Here is a 10,782-nt window from a genome sequence, read left to right on the forward strand (position 1 = left end):
AGCCAATACATTATACATTTCTGTCTCTGTGCTAGAGACCAGATACCCCGGTTCTGACAACTTCAGTGTTTGTCTCCTTTCACCCGTCAGTCTGTAAACAACCCCGTGCTGTTTGAAACACTCTCTGTCCCCACTTTGCAGAGAAGAGGATGTTCACTGAGTGGTCGGTGCAGCTAAGCAGCGCGCAGTAAAAAAAGCAATTTGTGTCTGTGTGTGTAAACACAGTGTTTTTTTCTGCACGCTTCTACGACGTGTAAAGTTAGCTTGCTGCGTTCTTATTGGCGCACTGACACTGATGAGTTTTACTCCATTGGTGTGGAAATTTGGTAACATACTACGGTCAGTGCCATAAAAGTACTGAAGTTTGGTACCCAGCCCTATTCTCTGCACAGGGTAATTACTGTGCCGCCATTTAGTACGTGCAGTGGAAGTTACTAGTTATATACACAGATGTTTGTCTTCTCTCTGCACTCTGCAACAGTAGCTTTTAATATCCAACACTGGTTAGATAATGACTGTTCGTGTTTTAGGGACACTGTCTGTGAAGGAGTGATATTTCTCCATAGGTCTGACCGGCGTCTCATTTACTGCTTCTTCTTGTTTGCTGGAAATCTCAGTGTCTTCCAGGGTGAGCTGCTATGGGGAAGGAGAAGCTCCACATAAACACTGTGGTAATTGGACATGTCGACTCAGGCAAGTCCACCACCACCGGTCACCTCATCTACAAGTGTGGGGGCATTGACAAGAGAACAATCGAAAAGTTTGAGAAGGAAGCTGCTGAGGTATGACTCATATTGTTTTCACTTGTATAGTTTTTGTGTAACTGCAGAGGAGTTTTTGTACACCACTGTTCTGTTTTTACTGGAAGTGTGTCTTATTTTTTTGTCTTGTTACATTACATTACTGTACTATTAGGTCAGCATGACTACATAACAGAATTAATTTATTTTGTTGTTGTTTTTTTCACACAAACATGCTTTGGCATAAACATAATATAAACAACATAATCGTTTTGCATAAGAATTCCAAATAAATGATTATTAATATCAACCAATTATTTATCAGCTGTAATTTACTTATCCCGATACCTTAAAATGAAGGCTGCTCCCATCAGGGTTTTTGAGGATGATCAATAGAAGCAGTATTGGCTGATACTGATCAGTGGGTCTATTTAAAGCCTTATGTTAATAGTACCCACACACCAACACCTCTGTCTCACACTGGCTACCCCATCTTTCTACTCCTCTCTCCATACATCGTACAGACTGTCTGTGTCTGCTCTGTTAATTTGTTACAGTAGTAAGTTTTAAAAATCGCCCAAGAAACACAACTCAGGTTTTGAATATTTTCATCTGCGATTCCGTTCTCACATCAGCAGGTGAGCCACGTATTAACGAGGAGGCTCGTTACAAACTAAAACTAAACTGTTGCTTTACCTGCTCCGTGCTACTTAAACAAACACCAAATAACGTCTCTCTCTCTTTCTCTGCAAAATGCTAAAACAAGTCCCTGACCGTTAATATGAATAAAATCTGAGTGTCAAAATACTTGTGGAATAAAATAAATGTTTCAACTGATCGGTTCTTCTGATTGACATTTATTGAGATCGACGATCAAACTAATTAGAGCGAATATCGGCCAATTATGATAGGTGACCGATCAATCGGAGCACCATTGCTTAAAATAATACATTTGCCATTATCAGCCAATAATTTATCTGTCCAGATAATTATGGTGCATGCCTAGTACTCATATATATCTGTAGGTAAAGTAATTTATTATATCTTTCAAAAATATTTAGCAGACTGATACTGAAGCTTTAATACAAAGTCCTTCCTATGGTGGCTATATACTGTACTGAGACTAGCCTCCATTTGCCTCCATTTTCCAGGAGGGCTCTGAAGAAATACTAATACAGGAAACAAAATTCTGTTGTAGAGTGTAATGAAGTTGCCAGTGTGCACATATATGCAAGTTTTATGATAATTTGATTGCACCTGGGACTGTGCATTGTAAAACTGTTTGCAGTTGTGGCACTAGTATAAACTTTAGACAAAGGCATCTATCTCTTTCCCTTCCACACTCCCTAGATGGGAAAGGGTTCCTTCAAATATGCCTGGGTTCTGGACAAGCTGAAGGCAGAGCGTGAGCGCGGTATCACCATTGACATCTCTCTTTGGAAGTTTGAGACCAGCAAGTACTACGTCACCATCATTGATGCTCCAGGGCACAGGGACTTCATCAAGAACATGATCACTGGGACTTCTCAGGTAGAGGGAGAATGGGCAGAAGAGTAGGAAACGGATAAATGCATGATAGAGACAGAAAAGTACCTGAGAAGGAAAGACTTTTTCACACCTCTCTCCCCCCCCCCCCCTCTTTTCAGGCTGACTGTGCAGTACTGATTGTGGCCGCGGGCGTGGGGGAGTTTGAAGCTGGCATCTCAAAGAACGGGCAGACTCGTGAACATGCCCTCCTTGCCTACACCCTGGGAGTGAAGCAGCTCATCGTGGGCATCAACAAGATGGATTCCACTGAGCCCAACTACAGCCAGAAGCGCTATGAGGAGATTGTGAAGGAAGTCAGCACTTACATCAAGAAGATTGGCTATAACCCTGACACTGTGGCCTTTGTGCCTATCTCTGGCTGGAACGGAGACAACATGCTGGAACCTAGCCCTAATGTGAGTCTGCTGTGAGACCCAAGGTGTAATGGTTTGTTGGCAGTATCTGTTACATATTTGGATATAAAATGGTGCAACTTCATTATTTTGCAGTGTTCCTCTGCTTTTGGGCCCCGTAATTAGTTTGAAAAGTCTAAAGCTGCTTTCAGACAGTGAGAGGTTGATGCCACCACCTCCACTGTTGTCAGTGTAAGTACACCGGCAGCCGTGACAAGGTCGGAGGAGAGGGAGGGTTGTACTTTTTTAACTTGCTGCTGCTGCACACTGTGTAAACATTGTGATACAGTATGTGTACTGTATATCTTTTACATTGTACATTATATGGACCAAACAGCTAATCAATTAATGGAGAATATGATTGACAGATTAATTTTCTTTCAATTTTATTTGTAAAGCGCCGCTAAAAGCCCAAATTTTTCAATAACAGGAAAGTTATCTCCAGGACCAAACTTTTTCAAATAGAGCAGGTCTTTAGACCAAAAACTCCTTAGAAAATTTATTACCAGGAGACCCAACAAGTTACCCACATGAAGCAAAAAAAGAACCTTGGTGGACGGGGACAAGGGAAAAAAAAAACTCCTTTAAAAAAACAGGCAGAACCTAGGAACAAGACCCTTTCGGCTTTTCTTAGGTTGGGTGGGTATCTGCCTTGACCAGTTGGGGAAAGAAGAGAAAGACCAGAGAGAAGAGAGAGAGAGAAAAACAGAGGTAAAGGGACAAGAGGGAACAAAAACAGTAAGCAAACAACTACAATTTAATAGTAGTTGAACTGATGATGATGATGGAATTGATGATGATGAACCAAAAACGAACGAAACACAACGATGGGGACAATGGAAAGCAGAACTATTAAGTACATAATAGTAAACGGTAGTAATAAATTAATGGCGATGCGTTGGCAGTCAAAGGGCAGGACCATGGGCAGGGAGGCTCCACCAGCGATCCCATGAGAAACTGGCAGACGATTAAAAAGCACAAAGAACTCCGGGGGAAGGGAAGTTTGAAATTAGTTAGTTAAAACATGCATAAATGAAGAACATGAATGAGTGCAGAAAGAGAGAAGAAGAGGAAGAGAGGAAGGGTTCAGTGGCACCATGGCGGACATCCCCCGCTAAAGTCTTAGCGGCCTAATAGCAGCATAAACTAAATAGGATGTCGCTCTGAATCCATTCCCCTTAACTATAAGCCTTATCAAAGAGGAACGTCTTAGCCTACTCTTAAATGTGGAAGAGGTGTCTGCCTCCCGAAGAAGCTAGAACAGGAGAGATATGATCTCTTTTCCTAGTTCCTGTCAGTACGTGCTGCCAGCGTTTTGAAATTAATTGGAGCGTTTTAATGCCACTTATTAGGGCAACCTGATAACAAAGAGTTGCCAGTAATCCGCCTTGAAGTAACAAATGCATGGATTAGTTTTTCTGCACTGTCTTGTGACAGGATGGTGTCTAATTTTTGTAATATTACGTAAATGAAAGAAGGCAGTCCTAGAGATCTGCTTTATGTGGGAATTAAATGACAAGTCCTGATCAAAGATAACTCCAAGATTCCTGACGGTGGTGCTAGAGGCCAAAGTAATGCCATCTAAAGTAACTGTATGTTTAGACAGTGAGTCTCCGGGAGGCGGAGGTTAATCTGTAATGAAAGTTAGTTGCAGCCCTAGATCTGAAGAAGCGGTGTGGGAGCAACATCAGCTTCAAGATCTGATTAACCAGTCTGGGACAAAAAACAACATTGTTGATACTGGTAAGCAAAACATGCAATACCATTGCTAACTGTTTCTTCTATTTTAGGCTACAGTTTATGATTAGCTGATACTGAGTGGAGAGCAGCAGCCTGTGGTGTACAGGTAGGACTGGTTGGATCAGAGGTAGCTTGGACCCGTGTGGTGGAGTTGTGACCTTTGCAATCAGCTGTTGCCTATTCAAGAATACTGATGTTGTCAGGCGGCAACCACTTACTGTCTGTAAGCACCTTGATCATCAAACAAAAAGGTTCCTGCGTGTTAAAAACATTGAATATACTTGGGCACACATACCACTATTGCTTTATTTTATTTAATGACTGAAGTCACCTCAGTGTAAGCGTCGAAGTAAACCTCTGAGCTCCTTCCTCTGCACAGATGAACTGGTTTAAGGGCTGGAAGATCAACCGTAAAGATGGTAATGCCTCAGGCACCACACTGCTGGAGGCCCTGGATGCCATCCAGCCTCCCACACGCCCCACCGACAAGCCCCTCCGCCTGCCTCTGCAGGACGTCTACAAGATTGGAGGTGAGGGTGGTGTTGGTGTGGGTGGCTGTAGAGTGATAGTTGTGCAATTTGTAGTTGGAAGAACAAACTTGAGAGATGCAAGTGCTCCAATTATCTCGTTTTTCTAAAGTGTCAGTGGCAAATTATATGTTGAAAGTATTTGGGGAATGAGAGAACCTTGTGACAAAAAGAGCAGAACTAAATGAGGTCTGGAAAGAATTCCCATTGGCTCTCTGTGTCCTAAAGTGAGCATCTGTTCTTTTTTCAGAGCACCATGTGAAATAGAAATCGTCAGGCATGTTAAAGCTCAAATTCTCAGTTGAAGCCATGCCATTGTTTTACAAACAGGTGGCAGTAAACACTAAAGTTGGTAATGTTTCTCTCTGCCAGGCATTGGGACTGTACCAGTGGGCAGAGTAGAGACAGGAATCCTAAAACCTGGCATGGTGGTGACCTTTGCCCCTGTCAATGTGACCACTGAGGTCAAGTCTGTGGAGATGCACCATGAGGCCCTGACTGAGGCGCTGCCTGGTGACAACGTGGGCTTTAATGTCAAGAATGTGTCCGTCAAGGACATTCGCCGTGGCAACGTGGCTGGAGACAGCAGGAGCGACCCACCACAGGAGGCAGCCAGCTTCACCTCTCAGGTCTGCATACAGGAATGAGCTTTGAACAGGATACTGACATGCTAATGAGTCTCTGCTTCTGCACGTGACTTTACCTGTCTCTGCTGTCGTCCAGGTGATTATCCTGAACCACCCTGGTCAGATCAGTGCTGGCTACGCTCCCGTGCTGGACTGCCACACTGCGCACATTGCATGCAAGTTTGCAGAGCTAAAGGAAAAGATTGACCGTCGCTCTGGTAAGAAGCTGGAAGACAACCCCAAGTTCCTGAAGTCTGGAGATGCTGCCATCGTGGACATGATCCCTGGCAAGCCCATGTGTGTGGAGAGCTTCTCTGAGTACCCACCACTGGGTGAGTGTACTGTCCTGCTGCAGGATTTCTGCTTATGGCTCAAGCTGTTACTCTAATATCAATGTTGCTTCACTCTAGGTTTTTTTTTTAGATTGTGAAATAAAATCAAACATTAACCCAAATCTTTTTTTCCGTCAGTGTATGGTTATGCGTATTTTGAAGTATGATGGAAACAAAATTACTCAAAAGAACATCCTCCCTTTAGAAAAATAAAGTTTTTAACTTGCTTGCCTTTTTAATGTGCTTAATGGAAGATAAAGTCCTGGCGTAGAGAACATTTAACTCACATGACGGATGAGCTGTTTCCGCTCCGACAGTCTCCTCATCAGTCCCATGGCTCTAGCATACATCCATGATCGCTCCGCACAGATCTGATGTAACCGTCCTAAAATGAATACATGAAACAAGCAAATGTCATACTTTCATTCAGTTTTCTACATTGTTTTTCACAGTTTGAGATTTGATGCTGTTTTGGCTTAATTACATGCTTAATTCCTTATTACGTGAACTTGTTGAGAATTGGCTCCACCTACTGCTTATCTCGATGAACCAACTCCTATTAAGCATAAATTAGCTTTTTTCCCTCTCATTTGCAGATTTACTTAAAATGTGGTAAACATTTGTGATGCATTTGAATGGAAACATGGCTACTGACAACGTGAACCTAAATTTAATATATCACAAATGTTTTTTCCATCGTCACTCAGGGCGGTTTGCAGTCCGTGACATGCGTCAGACCGTGGCCGTGGGAGTGATTAAAGGTGTGGAAAAGAAAGCCCCCACCAGCGGTAAGGTCACCAAGTCCGCACAGAAGGCACAGAAGGTCAAATGAACGTTGTGCTGGGCTGCTGCCCCAAACGCTCACCGTGGCCGAAGACACACTAGCACCCTGCACCTTCTGCACACCATAGTCAGTGTCTGGTCTATTATCACAATGCATCGCAAAAGCAGACGAAGGAAAAAAATAACTGCCATATTGTTAGTGATAAACATGTTACTACACTGTTCTATTTAGGTTTTGGTGTCACCCTGTTTGTGGCAGAACAACACAAGACATTTGCATTACGGCACTCTGTGTACTGCTGTAGTTAGAATTAGGCTGCTCATTGATCTAGCCAACAAATGTAGTTGTTAAGCACCAGTAATGAAGCAGAGATGTGTTTTGTGGTCTTTCTTGAAGTAATGCTCAGTGTTCCAGCTTTAAAAGAGAAATGCTAACTAGCCAGATGTAGATTGGCTGCTTGCATGTTTCCTGTTTGCACCTTAGAGAAACAAGCTCGAGAAACTCTTTGTGTGATACCTTAAATCTTCATGCTGAAGCCACAGTATCTCTCTTCAATGTTACAGTTACTGTTTAGTTCATGCACCTTAATCACTGTTGTGTGTGTGTGAGCACATGTTCATAAGAGTAAAGATGTTTAAACAGTATGTCTTTGTTCCTGGTGTCATTGCTGTCTCATCCCGAACCACTGAAGACCCCACTGTGTCAGTGAATGATAGGAAGCAAAAACCAAACTCTTCATAGAATTTCCTTTATTGATGGATGAGAATAAAAGTTCACTTGCATTTTCATTACATTACAGGCTTCATAAATCTAACTGAGATTATTACTAGTGTGTAAATATGTGCACATAATTTAAATAAATTAAAAGAAACGAGACAGAATGTTAACATGTTAAAGGCCCGTTTTATGCCCAGTAGCAAAATGATCTCTGAATTTAAAAGAAAAATGCCTCAAGTCGGAACATTTACAAGGAGAGAAATGAAGACAGTGCAACCATTTCTGTTCAGAGGAACCTAATGCACTTTTCAGGAAATTCTAGATATGGAGATGAATATGTACCACAAAAGCAAGGCACCAATATACTTTATGTACTGCACATTTTGTAGACTTCATATCAGAGCTGAGGTCTTTTTTTTTTCTTTTTTTACTTCCAATGCAATCAGTTCGAACCATAAATAGTGATTTCTTAATGACTTGTCACATGGCATTCATTCTCAGTTATAGATAGGTTTGAATATGACAACCTTTTCATGCAAAATATATTTAAATATCTGAAGGAAAGTAAGATCCACTTCTTGAAAACAAACTGACCCCAAGACTCCGTCACGTATATTCTGGTCTTTGATGTGGCTCTTTAGAATTCATTGAGGTACTGCTAGCTGAGGGTGATTATTCACCACTGAGGCTTTGGATGCTTTATGAGTAGTATTTACCTGCACCTGCTTGTGGCGCTATAATGATTATCCTACAACTTAGAGAGAGCCACTTAACCTTGCCTGATGCACCTGATTCTGTACCGTGTACAGGAGTACATTCTGCAGCGAGTCCACTTCAAGGAAGAAAAACTAATCCCACATTACACTGTATGGAAAAAAGCAAACACTGACCTTAATTCAAATAAGATATCTTCCTTTCATGTAGAAACAGGGTGGCAAAAGCCAAATGCAATACAAAGTTAGATTTCTGAACAAGTCTTTCAGTGTATCTGTTTCCGAACCAAAACAAAGTGCTTCGCTAAGACACATATTCTGACAAAATATCAAACTGTTTTTCTAACCAAGAAATGACATTCAAGATGTGTTTCAATCCATGGCTGTCATGGAGGTGCATAATTGATCTAAAAATAAGCAGTAACCGTTCATTGTTCCTCTCCTCTGGACTGTACCTAAGATCCTCCACAGCGTAATGGACAGCTGGCCGTGTGGGGGAATGGGCATTCTTGTCTGTACATGTGCCTATACAGGTGTGTATAGTCGTGTATGTGCTTTGAACTTGGTGCAACTCATACTACAGCTGACAGCTGGCAGAAGAGACATCAATAAGTGTTCATATATTAGTTACAGGAACACTGACTTATCTTCTCTGTCTGGCTTTTCCCGCTGCACTCCTCAGTAAGAGATTATGGTTACGGTTGTCAGAGTTCCAAAATAACACAAGTTGAAAAGGAGCAGTCCTGCAATTTTACATGATTCAGCCTATTCACTACAAATCACTTGGACATTACATGCTGTGGCTCAGAAATCCTGTAGTTTGTCTCAAGTTGCTGGCAGTATGATATGAAAACTTGCTGACTTCAAACTTGCTTGTTTCAAGTAATTTCTGATACAGTTATTGTTAGGAGGTAATGCATGCAGACTTCTTCAAACTATCTGCACTTAGACTGCATAACCGCACAATGATCATGTAACAACAAAAATGAACTGATATTCACTGTGAAGGAGTATATAACTCAAGCATGTTTCAGGAGTCCACTAATTGATTCACTGTATGGAAATTATTGCAATGCAATGGATGCCTGAAACTAGAAAGAATTCATTAAAAAAGCCTAAAACTGTATTTCTCTCGTTCAGAAATAATAAAAAAGTATGTATGTAAGACCTGTAGTTCAAGGGCTAAATTTTGCATAAACACTGTCATGGTCTTTGTGTGTGGTATATTTGAAAAGATTGTGGGAAACCAAAGTCATTGGTCGAGGTTAGTAATTCATTATTATAATAATTTAAAGGATATAAATGGAAGGAGGTTATTTGGTTCTCTAAAATGGACACAATAGTATGGAAATAAAACCGAAGAAGAACAGAGCATGAAAAGTTTGGCAGTGGTGAGGTAACATTCACTTCAGTATGGAAGCCTGTCACATGATTGGGGAGACAGGAAACAGATGATGTGTGGGCGGTTAAAAGGAACTTTCCCTTTGTGTTGACTCTGGCGTCCCCTGTGGATGGAAACAGTAGTGTTTCTACTGTATCATTTCATTGATTTCAAGGGGAATCCGACCCAGTGGTAGGTATTAAGAATAACTACATAGAAATAGCCAATCTTCTAGCTGATGGTTTGTTTATACAGGCATCTGTTCAGTTGAGACTGTTACATAACCAGGTAAAACTCTAGAAGTATTAAGCCCCATTTTTATCCATTAGTTACGACAGTTGAGTGGTATTCTCAAATGGATTTTCCATAAATGTTAGCTGTCCATGCCTTCCTACTTTGTCAAGTGTAAACGATATCTTACTAATCTCAGTACCTTTGACTGAAAACATGCAGTGCTCATGCTCTGTCTCAAAGTCACATATCAACCAGCCGGCTTTCAGGACCATGTTTAGTTGGCTTTGTTTCATAGCAAAGTCTCAGGTTTTAGGGGTCTGTTCCCATTATACAAGCCTTAATCTTTTGTTAATCATACTTTAAAACAAAGACTCATGCGATGATATGCTGTATGTGATCAGCCTGTATGAAAATACTGTGTTTCTTATCAAATGGATCAACATGAAAATAAACAAAAAAGATCCCTTGTTATATTCCCACCCTCCCACTCCCCTCCAAAAAGGATAAAAACCGTCTCTGTGAGGTGAGATTTGTGTGCCTTCTGAACATGTAGGCAAGTTTATTTTAGCCGTACGTGTGGCATGTTCAGCAATTCGGTGCTGCCAGCAGAGGGTGAGGATGCCTGACCGTGAGCCAGGCTACGGTTAGAGCCCTGGGACCCTGCCCTTGCTCTGCTCCCTGTACTCAGGAGCTCCGAGGAGTAGGTGTGGCCCTCAGCAGTCCCCAGTGACAGGAAGTCAAATCCTTGCGTCTCTATCTCCCTGTCACTGATAAAGAGGTCCTCCTCACCCCATCCACCTCCACCACTCCTGCCCATACCACCGCCACCCCCTCCTCCCCCAGGGTCTTGGCTACAGCTGTGGAAGCCAATGGGGGAGTCACTGCTTGTACAGGGGCTTGGAGATGAGAGGCTGTGGCTGTGGTGGGCATCCTGGACAGTTCCCGGGGCTGCCTGCATCAGGTCCTGCACTGACATGGACTTGCCCAAGCCTCGGTCCATTTGGTTGGGGCCAGAGCAGCAGCCCTGGGCTGGTGGCACCAGGGGCTG

General features: G+C 42.2%; 2 protein-coding genes across 2 annotated transcripts in view; one reads left to right on the forward strand and one right to left on the reverse strand.

Annotated features, from left to right (window-relative positions):
• Window positions 1–7,325, forward strand: part of LOC118326888 (elongation factor 1-alpha 1-like) — a 13,472-nt gene extending 6,147 nt beyond the window's left edge. The window contains exons 2-8 of the mRNA XM_035660034.1: window positions 618–782; window positions 2,091–2,270; window positions 2,387–2,683; window positions 4,800–4,950; window positions 5,320–5,576; window positions 5,671–5,905; window positions 6,613–7,325. Of these exons, the coding sequence (XP_035515927.1) occupies window positions 639–782; window positions 2,091–2,270; window positions 2,387–2,683; window positions 4,800–4,950; window positions 5,320–5,576; window positions 5,671–5,905; window positions 6,613–6,737 (1,389 nt within the window). The 5' untranslated portion in view covers window positions 618–638 and the 3' untranslated portion in view covers window positions 6,738–7,325. The remainder of the gene's footprint in view (window positions 1–617; window positions 783–2,090; window positions 2,271–2,386; window positions 2,684–4,799; window positions 4,951–5,319; window positions 5,577–5,670; window positions 5,906–6,612) is intronic.
• Window positions 7,326–9,020: 1,695 nt separating this feature from the next.
• On the reverse strand, window positions 9,021–10,782 carry LOC118326833 (the record flags this gene model as incomplete). The annotated part of the gene is given in 1 exon segment (XM_035659955.1): window positions 9,021–10,782. A coding segment is annotated over 1 exon segment (489 nt), but the record flags the coding sequence as incomplete, so codon positions are not given.

Source organism: Morone saxatilis, unplaced genomic scaffold, assembly GCF_004916995.1.
Source record: "Morone saxatilis isolate NCDOM2014 unplaced genomic scaffold, NCSU_SB_2.0 Contig17, whole genome shotgun sequence".
Lineage (NCBI taxonomy): Eukaryota > Metazoa > Chordata > Actinopteri > Moronidae > Morone > Morone saxatilis.